We start from the raw sequence: 19,670 nt of genomic DNA on the forward strand, positions 1-19,670 counted from the left end.
GAAGACACTTTGTAATAAACTAACCTGCTTGGGCACACACAGATGTTCTACGTTAAATACATAGCAGACACTTGCATATGCATACAAATGCATGTGTTTGGGCACAGAGAATGAACAATGCACGGGCATTATATTTTGACTGCTGTAAATGCGTCTTGGCATCAAACAAAACTCTCCGTTTAAGAAAACTTCCACAGATGAAAGTTCACACTATCATCTTTCTCCTCTCTTTTCCTCCTCCGTCTTGACTCCTTCACTCAGCTCCCTCTAGTACATTCAGGTGAGTATTGCACTGTGAGCTCTTATTTTACTCTTTTTGCAGTGGATGTAATTGTAAGTAACTGAATTGGTCTAAAAACCCAAACACATCAATGACTTCTGTTGATATGAAAGTAATCTTTTTTTCTGCCCTGTCTGCCATCTCTACCTGGACCACACATTCCATCTCCCTTTTTCTATAACATTACCTATTTCAAGAGAGGTAATAATCTTATATTTTGAAATACTGAAGTTTCAGAAGCAGCTGACATGGCTTTGGAGCACATAATACATGATAAAGGTATTACCACCTGCACATATTGCACACATCCAAGATAGTAAATTATCTTTCTTTAACCTTATGAGAACTTCTACTAGCATAGTAGAGTCTACTGTAAGCTAACAATAGTTAACATATGGAAAGATAGAACAAATACTGAGTTTTTTTCTTTGCTTCACAATAAATGAAGTCACTTAGAATTAAGGCTGCCATTAATTTACCTTGCAATGTCTGTGTAATAGGATAAAAATAGCTAGCATCTTTCACTGATCTGTGTCTTGTAACAACTAGGCACAACAGGGTGAATTAAGATGAAGCACAAGTCTCCATTCTGAATATCCTTGCTTTTGTGACTTTAATGTTACTTTAACTTCATTTCTGTATGTGATCTATTATTTTGTAAAACGCTCAAATCCATCATGGTAAACATAAAGACACCTTGGCTAAGTGCATTGGTCATCAGTGGCCTTGCATCTCTAAGTCAGTTCTGATTTCATTTATCATTCTGAGAGCTTATGAAATAAAGAGTAATTACATAAGTGTTTTGAAATCCAAGTGCTGCTCCTCTGGGCATAAAATCCAATGTTCTATTTTTAAGCAACAAATATCTTCTCTGGTAAACACACTCAGATACAACACATTACAGTTTGGTATCGTTTGCTGAAAGCCCAGAATGGGAAGTGTAAATTGCAAAAGGGTGTGTATAATTAGGGAAGTTTTAGTAACAAGCATTAATGAAATCTTAAATCTTGTGACTTTGATTCAGCTCCCTCACTGACTTTACACTGCTGAGGAGCTCAGCTGCTTTAGAATGATTTGGAAATAATCAAAAGTTGATGTACTAAATTCATAGGCTGAAGAAAATATTCACTCATAAATCAGAAGGAATCATCTCACTGGTAAATTTAGTTATTGCTAATTTGCTGCATTATTTACGTAAAGATGTGAAATCTATCTTTGTTTTCCTCAGGCAAAAATATGCACTAGCATATCTGGCTTAAGACATTTTCGTAGGTAAAACAGTCTGGAGAGATGATAATTGGGGAACATCACTAACCGAAAAGCAGTGCTCCCACCATCCTGGTACATTTAACCTCCCAGCTGAACACAAACCTTTTTCACGATGTTAACTGAAACAATCGGATTCTGATGATAACTGCAAATACTACAGGTCTGTTTTTAAACCAAATTAGAATCACAGACTACACGTCTACTCTTAGTACAGTAATAAACACCAGCAAGCAATCATTACATCCAATTAGGCTGAGTACTTTCCTTAACTGGGTCATTTACCAGTCTCTCTTGCTCTTAAAAGTAGATTAAATGTGTAAACTTACATTTAATTACCTGTAACAGAACTCTTATGGGCAACATGTTAGAGTGTCCATAATTTTGTATTAAAATAAAAGTAAGAAGGGAGTCCTAAAATATATACAAAAATGTCTAGCTATTTCCTCAAATAAGCTTTTGATCCAAGGGCTGATAGTAGGAGTACAGATGCTTACAAGATGGAGACACATTCATGTTTCTTTTGTAAGTTTTAACTTGTAAAAAAGAAAAGGAACAACTGTGAAACAGAATGCTGTCCCATCTCCTTTCCACCCCCATCCTCTCTCATTTTCTTTAGATCGGGGGCCAAAAACAGATAAAAAGGAAAAAAAAAAAAAAAAGGACAGGAAGAACTTAACAGAACATAGAAACCTAAGCTCAAAACCTATAAATGTCTCTGGACAGCTATAAGGTAAGAAGTAATGAGAAAAGAATTTGGAACAAACCCATGTCAGTCTGGCCGATTCTGAGCTCTTACCTCGCTCCAGAAGGTAAAACCAGAAGCCCACAGGCTCTAAGCCTCTGCACCTTCTTCAGCACATTAAATGCATCTTTTAAAATTAGCAGCATAATATTTTCTCCTGTTTCTTTTTCTACAGTAGAAACTACAACTGCTGTTGCTTTATTTCACATAGAGATACCACACTTGATATGTAAATCAAATAGACACTGTAATTCTCCCATGACTATCAGCACAGCTCTGTCCACTGTGGTACATGTAAGTCAACATGGGCTAGGGTGCTGGGCACTGGACCCCTACCTAGAAATCCTTACAATGTCCAGCAGTGATGTGTTTCAAACCTGGCCGTGTTGATTCAACCTGTCACTTCCAGGCAAACAGAATGAGATCCTGCATTTTCAGGCTGGGACTTTCAGATAGCTGTACTGCGTGAGCACTACAGGCCCCCTGGCACTTTCTGTGTGCCGGGTAAGTTTGCCTTGTTTTGCATGCCAGCATCTCCCTCTCCTCCATCTATTTCTGTGCATTGTTCTGCCTGGTGCTGTAGCTGTGAAGGGCTTGTCAGAAAAATAAGGAATTTGTTTGTGCAAGTCAATGGAGTTAAATACTATAACAAGAAAAATGTACGTCAGCCTCATGCTTTCAGATCTTTCTAATCAAATATTCTAATAATACACTATGAATGATGCTGTATTCAAATAAATTCAGTATGTAGCCAAGAAAACTTTATAACAAGGAATAGTGAAGAAGTTAGGCCTTTTCTGCTATTATGAACAACGTTACTCAAAACAAGTCATAGAGTAATTGTCATTTATAAAGCATTTATATGTATATGGTATGATAAAATCAATATAAATACAAATTTATTTCCATAATAAAATGCCAAAATAGAGCAATTAGGCTACAATTCTTGCAGCTTGCTAGGCAAAATTAAGTAAGTACATATAGCTATGGGAGCCAGGATGCAAAGAACTGTCCCTCAGAGGCAATGCATTTGCAGTGCAAACAGAGAAGGAATATGCCAAAGATTTTGTATTTTCTACTGCTCTACTCATGATCCTATAGGCATCTATAGCGTGAATGACAGTATGCAGACCCCACTTTCTCTCTCACTAAGGAGGTAAAAGTTAATCCAAAGATGCTCAGTGAGACTTGTCTTCCCTTTGTTGTTCTGCCCAGACACATGTATTGCCCCATTTAGTCAAGTGTATTTTTATTCAGAAGTCATATTCACAGCATTTACGTGTGATTCATAGGATTGGAGTTAATAGGGGAAAGAAGGTTTCTCCAGAGGAACTCATACACATCAGCTATTAGCAATGATGTAAAATTGAACAGTATTCTTGCACTCAGCATATAGCCCCTGAATCTATGTGTGATAGGGTCTGCACGCCTGTCATTTCAGCGCCGCTCCTTGGAAACAATGATTTTTAAGGTCCCTTCCGATCCAAACTATTCTATTATTCTGTGGAACTATTATTATTTATACCTGCATGAGATCAGACCCAGAACTCTGTACCTAGTTATAACTGTACAAAAAGTAACTGTGTCAACCAACACTCATGAATAGCTTTTATAGGCCTGAATGTGTTTTGTTTACTTTATATAGGTAATGGGATCCACTTAGCTTTTGGTATTGCCTGTACCATCACTGCCAATGCCATGAGTTGAAGTTCTGTTTCAGTTCTCATATTGAACAATTCTTTGTTTGCACAATTAAACAAAACCCTATGACTGCATGTAAAAGATGGGGGAATGAGTGGAGGTCAACAGAAAACACTACAGTTTTGCTTCAGATTGGTGCTAATATTAAATAAGGAAATGCATACATACATATATGGAAAAACTGCCCTAAAGAACAAGCCGATGAATTTTTCTGGCATGTGTCACAATGTTTAAAGTTTAGAATGGCAATGAACTCTGTTGAGGAAGCCTTTCCGAGCACACACGAGTATTGCCATTTGCCCGCTAGGCACAGATTTCAGAGGGAGCTGAAACTGCGCCCACTGAACTGCCAGAAAATGCACTCTGTAACTCAGCGCGGCTGCTGAAGACATAAGGCAATGCTCAGAACTGCATCATTTTCCTGTGATCTCTGCAACAGGAAAGGGGTTGAAGACTCAGGAAAGGCATAGAGTATCAACTCATAGACATCCAAAATAAGGAAAACTCAGAACTTCCGTAACTGTTTCACTGATTGAACACTATGAAATTACAAGGAAAAGCTCAGATCAAAATCAGTCCTGAAGAAGGAGATGGGTTACAACAACCTAAATCCATGAATAGTGTGACCCTAGCCTCCAACAAGAACAGGTGCCCTGGGCGTAATGATGGCTGCACATTGGTATAGCTCCAGCACAATGAGTCTAGCCACCCCAGTGAAAGTACAGCGTGGCACAAAAACAGATCTGGCCTTGGATATCAACAAATATTGACCTCTGCAAATCCAACATGATTTGGCTTGATTGGTGTACATCCTACTTCATCATTAAAATTAAAACAAACAAAACAAACAAACAAACAAATAAACCCTCTCAAGAAATATTACTCTTTAAGCTACATTTGGGAATGGAAGATATAAACAAATCTCTATTTCCATCCACAAGTAGATAGCTCAGGTAGTGAAAACAAGTGCAAATGACGACAGATGGAATTTCAATATTCAATGTCTAATGCACAGAATACATCGCATATGTATGCCCAAGTTCTGTTGAATACATCACATATGTATGCCCAAGTTACGCTGACCCATGTTTTAGCTCACACACATCCTTCAACTTTCTGAAACCTGGCTGTACAGGCTGTGCAAACATGAAGTATCTTTCAGCTAAGAAAGCAGACCACGTACTTCACTTTCTGCTTGCACTGACCCACGTGCTAGCGAGAAAGCACATATGTTTGTACTCCATTTCATGCCGTTCTACAGACATACCCGAAATCACTGCACAGCTGGACCATCAAAACACTGTCCTATGGGAGAATTTTCACAAATACTGATCTATAATGTGGTCAAGAAGCTTATCAGGACGTTGGCTAAAACAAGCTGTAGAAAAACGCATTACAATTTGATTTTGAGCAGGACAACCCCTGTATTATGCCTCACATTTTTTATACATTAAGCATATTGCCCTAACAGGGCAAACACACCTGTCAAAACTTGCAAGCTTTCTTAGCTATACCTCAGCTTCACAGTGGTGAACACAGAAATCACATCATTTAAATAAATGCCATGTTACATGACAGCTTTGTTTATGCTACATGATAATCTGAGAAGCATGGGTCATCAGTGGAGGCAGAAATGGGCCCAAGGCATTTCTATTTTACTTGAGCATCAGTAAGACTGAAAAGAGAAGGAGTGAGCATTAGGTCACTACAGAGCAGTTTTGAAGGAGCTTTTTCTTCTGGGAAAATGTATATTTAGTTTCATAAATACAATCAGTCCATCAAAATGAAAGAGAGACTTCCTTACAAACATTATTAAAAATAAGTTAATGTATAAATATATTTCTCCTTTTTTTAATTAACTGGATGCTATCTGGGCATTGTTGAGGTAGATATGCCACAGGAATTTTAGAAATTTAAATTGCCTTTCAAGGCAGATGTAGAAATTTGTATTTTTCATCCTTTTAACTCTGAGCTCTGATCTAGAATTTTAATTTTTTTTTTCTTCTCATGCTGTATTTGTAAATTCTCTATTGCCTTTAATTAAGATCTCCCTAGGCTATTTATTTATTTTTGAAGAATGAAACTTGCTTACTAGATGGATTTTCTCAGGCTTTTGCAGGTTTTAGATCTATTAGAAGATGTCACTGCAGTGTAGGCTGAGATTTGTTCTAATCTCAGTGGGGAAACATTCTGCTCTTAAAAACACCAGTAAAAAACAGCAACTCCACTGTTGTTAATGGAACTCTTTCAGTATTATGCAAGTCTAGAACCAGAATTTGGCCCAAAATGAAGGAGCTTATTTTCGCTCTAAATTAGCTACAGATCATTTCTTAGATAATTAAATGTCTGTATGTTTTGCACATGCAGGCTAAGCTGGAAGAGTGGTGCTTTCCTCCCACAGCTCTCATCCCAGGCCCCCAGTTTTCTGGTAACCAAAAATGGGTCTCGGAGGAGGCATTGGGAATCAAATATCACAGCTTCACATGCTCTCATCTTCTAGATCAGACTGGTGACTGCCCAGAAGCTGACACACCATACATTTGCAGTATGAAAATCTAACATGCTTTGCTTTGTTTATCTAAGCATCTGTTTTGATTGCAGATAAAAAGACTAATTTATAGTTTTTGTGTTCTACCTTTCAAAATGATCTTGATTTTTTTAAGCAGGAAATCCATAAACGGTCTTTATTTTTTTATATTTGGTTTTAGCCAAATATAAAAATATCACTCCAAAAGACACATACTTATACCCCATGATGTGCCAGAGATTAAAAGAAAATTGCATTAGCACTACACTAAATACAGCATTTAACTGCTCACAAATGGATTTTCATATTTCTGTGTTAATTTACAATGTGCAATAGGTAGTGCAATCTAATCCACCACAACTGCATAATATTTTTGACCAACTTGCTGTTGATAAATAATGCAAGTATTAGGTTATTAAATTTTTTACAATTAAGTGACTAAGAAAGCTGTTTATTGCCTTCCGTTATACCCTCTGTTAATAAGATCGTTGTTGCAGATGTTCATGTATGCTGCATTGATGTTTAATGGTGCATGATGCTCTAGGTGGTTCCCATAACCTTGCTTTGTCTACTATGAGCTGACTCAATTGATATGATAATAGAGAAAAGAGGTCTGAAACAAGCTGGGCTGTACTGGCACAATTTGCATAACCTTTAAATTTGCCATCATTTGATAGCCAACTGCTCCTAAAATTTTTACTCAGATGTCAGCAGCAACAATATACTGTACAAACAGCATTCTGCAATTGGACAGGTGGGGAGGAAAGAGAGGGCATGCATAGTTTATTGCACTTTTATATTCTATCAGGAAATGTACTTATTATCAAATTTAGAAAGCCAACAATTTGGAGTAGAGTTCTGCAGTTTTATTCGTGATCAATTGCTATTAGCCACAATGCATGGCCTGGCATCTTTTCAGGTTCACAGTACAATATCACAGTGTCAGATTACAAGCGGTATAAATATTTGGTTCCACCGACTCCTCTCTGATCTAGTTTTGACTGCTAATCACTGTGGCAGGGAGTGGAATCAGGGTGGATTACAAAGGAAGGGGGGGGCACAGGGTAGCAGAGTACAGCAAACAAAATCAGTGGAAGTCACCTTCCAAACTTTAAATCTGGTTTCTGAAGACTGTCTGTACTCTTTTTAAACAAACGTTATTATGTGGGTGTAGCCAAAGCCTGACAATGTACAAATAATTTGAGTTTGCTGTATTTACTAAATCTGCTGTCTTTACATACTTTAAGTCAGGTCTGCTTATTTTACTGACTTTTTTATTCATAACAAAGAAAATAGCTCTGGCAAAAGTAAGCTGGAGCCTACTTTGATTCACATAGGATCAAATACATAAAGTTTATTTTTGTGGTATTTGTGGATTTATATCTAAACTGCTACTTCCTAACCTGTATTATTCGCAGGTGTGTGAACGTCAGGTCACTGGTATATGAGTAAGGTGCACAGCTTATTTTTCAGAAATGGCATTTGAATCTTTCCCACTTTGCTTTACCTGTAAAACCTACTGTGGAAATAACCGAGTCAAACTGATGATAAAACCTGACAAATCCGCTTTCAGACAGGTAACCATTTTGGAGAACTCCAATGTACTCCTCTCCCTCACCCCACCTCCAGTGTCAGCTCTGAATGTTTTGTTGCCTTACACAAAATGCATACTAAATCCCTAAAGCAGGACCCATTCTAACTCACACCCCAACCCTCTTGTCCACTTTTTCCACTAGCCAGCATCTCTGCTCTCTCTCTCCTGGAGATAAGAATTTGTATTTCATTCAGCCACCTATTTACCACAACTTCTTTTACCTGAGACTGGATGCTACAGCAGAGAAACTTCTAATCAAAGGGTCAGTTTCAGCAGTTAATTTTCTTCCAGGGTCACCATACATAACCACATTTTACGCTCTTTCCATTCTGTGCAATTATTTTATAGTGACTATTTGAGCTGGTGAAGATTAGAGTCCTGAAAACCTAAGTTCCATCATTTATGGCAAAAGCATGACATGGATAGCTACAATTTCAACTTTTCTACAATGTTCATTCAACTATAATCACAAGATGGGAAATAAAATCTCTAAATTAAAGATGATAGGCTATCAGAGTCTGTAGGGCACCTTCTGAGTGGAGATTCTGCTGTTCAAACTCCTCTCCGATGATTTGCTGTGAAGTGAACTACTGCTTAATAATAATAAAAAAAAGGCTAAAACTGCCAAAATAATGGAAAAAAAAGATTTTCTGCAGAAGATATTTTGCCTAGCTGCCAGTGGTCAAAGGGTCCAGTGTTTTATGCACCTCATTTGTAACAGACAGCAAAGAAGATACCTTAAGGTAAAACATGTTATCAAATCTCTCAGCATACATACAGTTCTTTTTTTGTATAACCTCTAGGTAGACTTCAAAAATTGAATGAAGAGGTTGCAGACAAGGTACTGCACACAAAAAGACACATGGATTCATATAAACCATTCATATTCATGAGTGTTTTAAGTTCTCCATGGCTATAATCAATATCCAATGAAGTTAATGAGATCTTTCCGTTGATTTCAAAAGCAACTGGGCTGAGCCCCAGAGACAATAATATCATATTCTCTTCAAGAAATCCAGCTGATAACACATACTTTGATAAGTTACTAGCTTCCCATCCAGAATTTCAGCAATGAACAAAAGATATGTTATCTTATTTCAAACTCATCTTCCAAAATGAGCAATATAATGTTATAAAACTCAATATGGAGTGTTTAATAACTTTAACTGAGAAGCAGTCAAGGCCACAGTAGTTACTTGTGATGTTAAGGCCAATATAAGATCCATAAATAAGACAATTGTTATTTGTTTAAAAGGGAAATGAAAAAAAGCCTCAATGTGTCATCCTCCCAAAAGGTTGAGTTTTTGTTTTCTTTTAACTTTGAGTCTCTACAAAGCAGTGCTTCCAACTCTTATGTCTTCTAACACATCTAAGCCCATCCAATAGATTTAATCACTGATAAGTAGAGTTATAAGTTCAGACTGGCCTTGACCTTGGGCAGTATGACATTATCTGAAAACCATTAATGGTCTGAAACTAAAGGAAAAGCTCATTAATAAAAGCAAAACTGTACAAAGGTAAAAAAAAAAAATAAAGAAAGAAAGAAAAAGGAAGAGAAAAAAGGTAGTTTTATTAAAAGTATTGATCATGACCTAGGGCACTACAGACATTGATCTTCCCACATCTCCACAGGAAAAAAAAAAAAGTTAAGCCAACAAATTATTGATCTATCATGAAACCTGCTGAACAAGGCATACATTTAATTTCTTACAATGAAAAAAATAATCATACCAAATCAGCGCAAAGAGAAAATCCATTTCTTAAAAACTATTGGTAGTTGAAAGAATTGCAAAAATTTACTATCTGACTGTTTTCATAAATTAGCTACCCTATTAGTATGATTTGAACCCAAGTGTCGGGAGGGGAGAAGCCTACGCACTGCAACCCTTTAAACCATGGGTTTCAGATTTCAGTTCATTAAACCATGTGTTTTAAAGGAGGAATGGAGAGCATACAACATGCTGAATATTTCAGCAGCACAGAATGTGTGTACAGAAAAGGAAAACGCTGAACTTGAAACAAAGCAAAAACTTAATGAAAAGTTTATAGCATAATTATTTGATATAAGATACCACAGTTTTGGATTTTCTTATCATTGTAGCTGCAGTAATAGTAGCTGAAAAGCTAGAAGTCACCAGAATTTCATGTTTGGTGTACAGACAGAGAGGTAGGTGTCATTTTCAGAAAACAGGGCCATAACCTCAACAAAGTTGCATGAATTACACATCCACTGAGAGGCACAAACTCAGTTTGGAAGGCTGTCATTAGTTCCAGTGCTTCCTAAGTACTGAATGATTGATTTTGCTGTCTCACCATTCTTTTAATATAATTCTATGATAAAAATTGGTTTTCAAAACACAAGATGTCAAAAAGATCATTTCCCTTTTGATAATATACTTATGTCTCTATCCCTCTTTCTCTGCTGTTTGCTTTGCAGACAATTGTACAATGTCACCAGCTGATCCTGACGCAAATTTCCACCTTGGGAACCACAGTCTCTGTAGTTGCCAGATGCAAGTTCAAAACACAATATGACTTGGAGTGGAGCTCCACAATAATTTAATCCATTATAGTTCACAGATACTATAGTCTCCTTTTTCCTTGTCTCCTACGGCTGACCACTGCAACACAAGACGCAGGAGATAGCCAGTGACATTCTTAAGTGGCTGAATTCAAACAAATAGCAGGAGGTACTTCTTCACAACTCAGTCTTTGACACTCATTGTATGATTCAGAAAGTCACAAACTACGGATTGCTGGAAGCTAGGAGAGCGTAACATGGAGGTATCACTACAGATTTTTTTCAGTTTTTCAAGCACCTACTACTATACGTTGTTGCAGATACTATTTTAGGTAGACCTTAGGTCCAACCAAGTCCTGCTCCCCCTTTTCCACTCTATAAGGCCAATATCACTTAATTTCTGTTACACAACCACTGGAATTGTGTATTAACAGTCGTGCCTCCAAGAATTCCTTTTAGACTTATGGTACAAAAATTGACTTCCTAGATCTATGTATTTGTATTTGAGAAACAAATACAGAAATTCTTCTGTGTAAGAGGAAATACTGCCAAGTCCTAACGAATAGAATGGGGGCCCATGTTCATTGCCCTTCAACAAACACATGCTTTTCACAGCTTAAAGTAGTAGTTTTTCCGTGGAATGCCAGAATGCAAATTCATTATGGCACCTGAGATTCAGGCTATGCTTAATGAAAAGTATAGTTTTGCCTTCAAAATTCCTTATTACTAGTGATTAAATTTCTTCTCAATTGCTGGGCTAAACTGTTGTGTTACTAGGTTAGACTAGTCAAGATATTTTATTCTTTAAATCCATGAGAAATTACTGAAACACGCACACTTACACGTTGCTTACATACATATATATATTTACATATATAGATACATAGGTATATGCATTCTTTGAGATGTAATTGTTGATACACAAGTCCAGTTGAGATACTGGTATCCAGGAACTTTGATTTTAATAATGTGTTTCAGCTGTCTAATAAAATCCTCAGACCTCTCCCACACAGCATGAAATCATGAATGGTCTCAGTTACAAAAGGTATTACCAGCTTTGCTATTCATTAATCCCTATCAACAAACATTCATTATTAATTTAGGTTTTGTGGTTTCCTAAGTCACAACTAAACTAAAAATAATTCTACTGGGCTTTCTGGCTCATTTGTTCTGCCATTAGCAGACCAAAATTTCCATTTTTCCTAAATCCATTTTTGGTATTTAAAATTTTCTTTACATTTGTGAATATCACAGGACAGGGAATAGTGACAGTGTGTAATCCTGTGAAAAAGAGCACGCATTGTAATATAACCCAGCTGCAGGCCCAAGACATGACTTTTGTTTGTGTAAACATGTAGGAAGGCTGTCTGATAAAAAGAGCACGTCAGGATTTTTCCTGTCTGGAAGGCTGAGCATGAAAGCTATGAGAACTAAGGAAAAAAACACACTTTTTCTTGCTTAGAGGACAACATACTATACCCAGTAATTTACAGAAAGAGGAACTGCAAACAGGCCCACCATAAAATGTCAGCAGTGTCATTAGTAATAAATACTTCTGTGTTTTATAGATAAGCTTACAAGGTAACATGCTGGTCTATGATTGCAGCACAACCTGACAAAGAAAACCCACTGACCTCTGTTTAGACTATATTATATGCTTGTTTTTATTCCCCAAAAACGCATGGAGCATCACACCATCAGGATTTAAGAATGGCACTTAAAAACTCTAGCTTCCAAAATTTTGTCAGCTCTTCTAAACAAAATGGTTTAAAAGTCCTCCTTCAAGATCTAACATACCCTTACAGAGTACAAGAAGTTTCATCATTCATAAAAAGACACTCTCCTCCATACTTCTGTTGCTATTTTCATTTAGATCAAGTTTTGGTTTTATCCAAACCCATATAAACTTTTAATTTATGAAAATATGTGCACATATTACCTTGAGACTGGTTGTACTGGATTAAACCAACATCCATTTAGCTTGGTATCCTGTTTCAGATAACAGGGGAAGGCCAATGCCTAGTATCACTCCAACATCAAAAGCTTTGTAGTGAGCTCTAAAATTTGTTAATGTTACAAGTTTTATAGCCACGTATTAATTTGGCCATATTGCACAGGTTGTGTAATTTATCAAACAGATTAATTGTCAAGTAATAATAGCAAATAGAAATTCAGAAATTTCAGTATGTACTACGTGTGAGGTACACTAAGAGATTTTTAAGGGGTACCTTTCTCTTTCTACCACATCACTGCAAAGCTAATACATTTCCTGAAACATTCTTAAGTCACACATCCCACAAATTGAAGAAGATGTAAGTGGTGTCATTAACTCAGTAAAACCCTAACTTGTTTTAGGTAGGTTTTAATGCTTGAATCCTTAACAATTTCATTTCTTTACTGCATATTCTAACAAGTGAGCTTATTACAAACGTGCCCTTAACAAAGGTGGTCTTGAAAATATTTGGGGAAAAAAGAATGGAAAATTCTGTGTTCACGCCTGAACATGCCAGATTTCATCATTCATAACTTGAAAAATGCTGAAGTGATTTTCTTTAAATTTGGACTGTTTTTCTTTCCACTATTAAAGCTATAAAACAAGCCAAGTTTAAAGTTTGTAGCTTCAGCTGTTTTTGAATTATGCAAATATTTCAATATAAAAGTATGTTTTTCCATTGCTGAACTGATTTTGCTCAGACTTTCCAAAGATTTCCCTTTGGGCCAAGACCAGTCATAAAATGTATCTGACTAAAAGTAATTTGTTTAAAAATGTTATGAGCAACTCTGTAAAAAGGATAGTTTTCACAGCATTTAATTCTGACAAATGTTATAGCACACATATAGATATGACATATATGTTGTTGCCAGAGTTTGTGATTTTTGGTGTGTTTATTAAAAGCCCCAGCTGCTGAAATCAAGAGATTGGATGTGGTCATTAACCCTTCCCCCCTTTCCCTGCATACGTATTTTTTTGTGGTTACAGAAAAAAGTGTTGAAACATGGAATGAATGTATCCCACCAAGCCGGGAACCTGAAGTTATATCCAGAATCTCAGACCTGGGAAGAAGAATATGATGAACAAGGTTGCGTTAGTGGGACCTGAGTGTTGATAGCCAAGTAATTCCCAATACAGCCAAGGACCATCCACACAAGAATTTAACCAATGCTGTTCCTCAAATAAACTTTCCCAGGTAAGCAAGTGCATAGATTCTATTTTTGGGTTACTAGTGTCTTTCCCAAACCATAATGCTCTGTACTGAAAGGTATCATCACAGGTGCCTCTCTCAGGTTACTTTTTTTCAGGAGTTTTGTCAAAATTCAATCATTATGGGGACAGATTTCTGAAAAAAAAAAAATTGTCAGTGGTAATTCTTAGGCTCACTAAGAAACTCCAATGCCTTCAAGTTCTACAGTAAAAAGATAAAATTTGACATCAGAGGAAAATGCACCCAAATGACACGAATAGGAGAACTTCAGACAATGATAACATGCTCCATGGAGTCTTATTAGAAGCTGACAGTTAATTTAGTCAACATTTCATCTGCAATAGCTCCCGTGTGCCAATCCTAAACACTCCTTTCCTTCCCTATAAAACATACTGATCACACTCAGCTTGAATTTGAGCTTGCCTTTTTCTTGCAATTATTCCTACTGACAGAGAACAGGAAGGAAGGGGAGAGGAAAGCAGCCTTGGGGCTGGAGTACTGTGATGGAGGAGATATGAACAGACAGTAGGAAGACCCAATGTGCTCCATGATAGAGAGAGAAATTTTTCCTCTAAAAACACAAATAGTTCAGACAGATTAGGAATTTGGACTGACAAATGGGAATGGCTTAGACTGGAATGGCTGATGCAGTTCTTGCCATTTTCATAATCTGCTCCAGCTGCATGGATCTCTAAGTTGCTTGTCAATCAGTGCCTGAGTGGCCACAGTTCACAGTCTCTTTGAGGTGAGCCACCACTACTTTTGGTGGGCATTAAAACAATGTTGGGTTAAACTGCAGCAATTCACAAACTGATTAAACATCCTTGCCGTAGAGCTGGGACAGATCGCTGGAGGAGGTAGACTTTTTAGCTGTCTCAGTCTATCAGAGATATATTCTTTGAACTTTTTGGTCACTCCTTCTTTTCTTTTGGTAAAAATCTGCACCTTCCTGTCCTATGCTCTACTCCTCAAATACCTGTTGATACTTCTGTTCTCTGGGATGTTCAAGAATCAACAACTGTCTCCACAGTCAGTCCTCTGTACATGTAGTGAGCAGCTGTATTTGGTCTTCTTTGCCCCACCAAAAATAAAACAAAATTCTACATCTCATTTACCAACACATATAATTCTGTGTCCTTTCCCGAATGAACAAGTAACCTGGAACAATCCCTTTTATGCACCTCATTTTCTCTCCTTCCAGCCAGAGCTGAACCAAAGTGTATCCCCTCCTTATTTCCGTTCCCTGATCTACCATTCGGCCTACACGTAGCCCACCAAAGAGGAACACTCCTCTTCCAACAAAGACACTCTCAACTTAGCCTCATGGCTGCCTTGTCTAGGACAGTAAGCAGAGGGTTTATTTTGACTGAGGAAACAGACCTCTGTTTAAGGAAGCTCTTACAGCCACGGTGTTGTCTTTCTCATTGTACCCATGCATAGGCAGGGCTGGGCAAGAACAGGGAGGTGGATGCCCATGTGTCTCTCTGTAGAGAGCAGTCCAGTCCAAGGCATTCACTTTTACTCCCAATGCTCAGTTGCTGTCAGACAGCAGAGTGCTTTCCGTGGGGAAAATAAAGGAGAAGAGAAGGTACAAAACCCACAAAGGTCCAAATTCACCTTGGCATCTTTCACTCTCACACTTGTAAGCTCCAGCTCCATCCTGCACTCCTTCAGAGGACATAAGCTGAGAACACTGGAATATGTGATCTGCCAACAGCTGATGAAGGATGGTTAATGGCAGCAGTGGAAGGGAAGAACGAAACAGCAGAGTCTTTTGTCTGGATACTGATCCTCTCTGGTTGAGTCAAGTCAATAGTGACAGAAGCATCTTTCAGCTAATAAACATCCTAGAGCCATGTTCTTATTATCACTATTGACTTGGGTGGAAGGTCCAAATCCATAGCTGAAATCCATGACTTTGCAAGTACTGATCTAGGCACGAACTCTCTGACAATACATTGTTTCCTCGGAAAGGCAGGATAAACAACTATACAGACTGCTTTTTTCTAAAACCTACTCTTCTTCTGTACATTACAAAGAGGGAATGAGTTCTATGCAGGTAACTACTCCTAAATACAGCAATTCTTCCAAAAATCATTTAGAAACATTTTGCACTTTCCACTGCAAGTTTCAAAGTACAACTAGACCTAATTAGTGTTGAAATAAGTGTGTTAACAGTACTCTATGCCTTTCTATCATATCATCATATACTAAATTAAGGGACACATTTTCCTCCTTTCATTATTATTTTAACGTGAAGAGGTGGGAAAAAGATGATCCACACCAAAGGAAGGAAAAAGGGGGAAAACAATAACAAATTGGTATCTCTTTTGAGAATTGCCCCACAGGCCAAACATTTTTATGTTCTTAATCATTATTAAATGACTTAACATGACACACAGAGCCAGGCGAATGATTGCATCCTGACATGAGAACGAATTACAAATGAAATGAAAGATCAAGCTGTATTAGAGGACTGCCTCTGGGAAATGAAAATCTTTAATTCTCTTTTATTATTGACATTTATTTGGCTGCCATGAATAACAACATAGCAAAGAGATTCAGCTACGCTTGTGCACTGAATAGCTTATCCCACGGCTCAAAACTGCCTTAACATTTATCATGTTTGCTTTTGTAGCTGACACCATTGCATACACTCTCTATCCATCTTGCATTTATCATGCATATAAAGTGCATTCTCTAATTTAAGTTCATTTCATAGCGAACAAACAGCTAAGATTAGCAAGTGTCAGTCCTCAAATAAGCTCCCAGTTGTAAAAATATCAAAGAAGGGATTAATGGATTTGTTAACAACTCCAGTTTGAAGAATAAAATAAGTACACAGTGAAAATTAAATAAGAGCACAGGAGGGTTACACATAAGATTTAGGTTTACTACCATTATTACTAGCTCATGTATAAAAACATTTTTACACTGCTATTTCTCAGCCAACTGTACAATACTCCAGTGGAGTGCCTCCATATGGGCCATTCACATAATGCAGTAACTTTCTGGAAGCAGCACTTTCATCATTATTCAGTGAGATACACATACACAACTCTCAGTGACTGCTATTTCCTTTAAATCAGTCTGTAGCTAACAAAATACAGGAAGGAGCAAACTATTGGAGAAATCATTCAAACTGCTGCTAAGAATGATCTATATAGCAGTGACATACCTACTTAGTGCCTAGCCCTGCAGCCACAGGCTGAAGCAAATTCTGATCTTGAGGCAAACATCATATGAGTAAGCACTGGTCCCTCAGGTGCAAAGCTTCCTCGACTTCACTTGATTTCCAAAGGAGGAATTCAGCCCTGACTAATAACTTACCTTGTGCAGGAATGAGTGACTAAAATGGCTTGCCACAGCACATGTTTTTAATAGCTTTATTTAGTCTAGAAGCATAGGTGGACAAAATTAAAGAGACTGTCAAAAGGTAGGCAGTCATGTTTATAATGCTTAAATCTGTGTGTCGTACATCATCAATTTAGACAGCACAAACTACTTGTATCCCTGCTAGAACACCTTTTTTCCCACGTATTCCTTTGAGAATAGAAGAGCAGACGGCTGAGAAAAGCTTGAAGTGAGACTTTCTGCTCAAAGCAAGAAAGACTGGAAATTCACTTAGTACTGGATTTCACTTCCTCCTTTTCACAAATGTTTAAATATACTATACTGTTGCACAGCTGTTCTCAGCAGGCATAGTGTGTTCTTGTTTGCAGCAAAGATGGCTACACAGATAAAATCTCAAGTCATAAAATCTGAGCAAAACCAACTGGATCAATATTTTAGATCTATGTTATAAAAAAGAACTTCAGATGTTCAGAACTAAATTCTCAGGCATTCCTATGAAATACTAACTTCTTGAATTCAGAATCTTAAAACAATTAAAAACATAACAGAGATGAGAAACATTAACATCAAAAGGCAAACGCTATGCCTACCATTTAACAGTTTTTAAAACCAGAACTTGCAATTGCTTAACTAGAATATTTACTGAGAAAAAAGATTTGAAAAATATACCTGTAGCCATTACAGTGTCATCTTTCCCCTGGGTAAAGACTACAATTCGTTGCCTTTTAGTGTTCACCTTTGGCAGGGCTTGTGTCTTCTTGGCTATCTCTTTAATGTCTTCAGTCTATTAATAAAGAGAGAAAATTCTTGTAACCAGCATATTAGAGCAGTGAAAGATTAGAACTGTATTAGCAGATCAAAAATTTATTTTCTTATGGCTAGGTATAAAACAGACTTTATTGTCCGTAGAGAAAGATTTTTAAAAGGAGAAATACTTCATTCTCCTAAGGGTTTATGTAGTACTATGAGACCAGTGTTTTTAATCTTGGTAATGATAGTTCAGCTATTCCAATTGCTGCAAAACTGCAAAGCTAACAAAGGAATTACAGAGCATTTCCTAATGAGCAATTAGTGGGTTTCTTTGCTGCTGACTGGATTCTAACCTTACCTATCATAAAATTAAAAATAAAATAGGTAAGAGAATACTTTGGATAAACTCTGAGCCTGATTTTCATCCAATTTAGCCAGGTTTTATAGTAGCATAATCCCTCTGATTTCAGCAGGATTGCTAACATTGTTTCTTGAATTTCCCTGCAACAACCGATTTCAACAAGTAAACCCAGGGCACCCTGCAGCACCTTCAAAGGTGTGGAGCCCAGGTGAATATGCGGTGTGCTCAGTAGCTCTCTGTTTGCACCACTGAGATGTAGGGAAGGAAAGGGTGGAAGCTGTATTCAGTGGGGCACAAAACATTCCCAATTTGCTGAAGTGAGGATAAGCTGCAAAAATTTCAAGAATCTTTGCTTTAAAGGGACTTTGTCTGTACACCACAGCGCATGCAGCTAGGAACAGAGAACTTGGCATACTGAACCAAACCACAAATCCATCCAATGTCTTCGACAGCAACAAGTTTGAAATGTTTTATTTGATGCAAGAAACCCAGTAACAGCACAACTTGTCATTAGAACATTATCCTTCCTATTCTCATATTTTAGTTGCCCTATGATTTGAAACACAAGGATTTCAACTTCTAATTTATTTGGTTTTCAATCTCATCTAAATATAGGTATTCCTGTTATTTGTATACGCATCAAATCCTTTTATAATGCTCTGTGGTAAGCTTTTGTTCTCAAATTTATCTGGAGTCAGTAAGTTCCATATAAATTAAATTTGTTATATGTAAACCTATTTCTTGCCATCACGTATAATTTTTTCTTTTATTTTTTAAGCAGTAGGAAAAGTTAGAAAGACTACATTTATTCTCTATATTACTTACTGGGCCATGTTTTATTCATATCTGTGTTAAATAACACCATAATATATATATTTTTTTTTAGTTTGCTCTTATGTAGAAACTACTATGCTGAGAGACACAGATTTGGTGAGGGCCTAGTGTTGAGTACAGAATGAAACCACAACAGTATCTTCTGCATTTTTTAGCGTCCTGTTCATTACGAATACCAACTCATTTTTTTTTAACACAACTACATAATGAATAGAGTTTATTTATAAAGCTGTCCAGAGTGGTTTCAAGTCATCTACCGGAGTTGTTTCAATTAATTTATATTAATAAATTTTTATCTTCCAAAATCAGCATATAGTGTTATTTTTTAAGCCAGGTACAGAATGTGAAGTTTTGACTGCAGCTGCTGATTTTAGCAAGAGGTTGCTTCTTTTTCAGCAGCAGCTTAGATAAACAAGACCTATAAACCTGCATACATTCAGTCCTGTTTACTTGTTGCTTTTTAGCAATCTTGTTGATCAAATCACTGACAACACTCTGCTTTTATTAGGTACAGAGAATATGCCTGAGCTGTAT

General features: G+C 37.1%; 1 protein-coding gene across 2 annotated transcripts in view; it reads right to left on the reverse strand.

Annotated features, from left to right (window-relative positions):
* Nucleotides 1-19,670, reverse strand: part of ADK (adenosine kinase) — a 278,657-nt gene that overhangs the window by 23,332 nt on the left and 235,655 nt on the right. For both annotated transcript variants that reach the window (XM_032190900.1, XM_032190901.1), the window contains exon 9: nucleotides 17,861-17,975. In XM_032190900.1, the coding sequence (XP_032046791.1) occupies nucleotides 17,861-17,975 (115 nt within the window). The remainder of the gene's footprint in view (nucleotides 1-17,860; nucleotides 17,976-19,670) is intronic.

The sequence above is a fragment of the Aythya fuligula genome, chromosome 7 (genome assembly GCF_009819795.1).
Source record: "Aythya fuligula isolate bAytFul2 chromosome 7, bAytFul2.pri, whole genome shotgun sequence".
NCBI lineage: Eukaryota > Metazoa > Chordata > Aves > Anseriformes > Anatidae > Aythya > Aythya fuligula.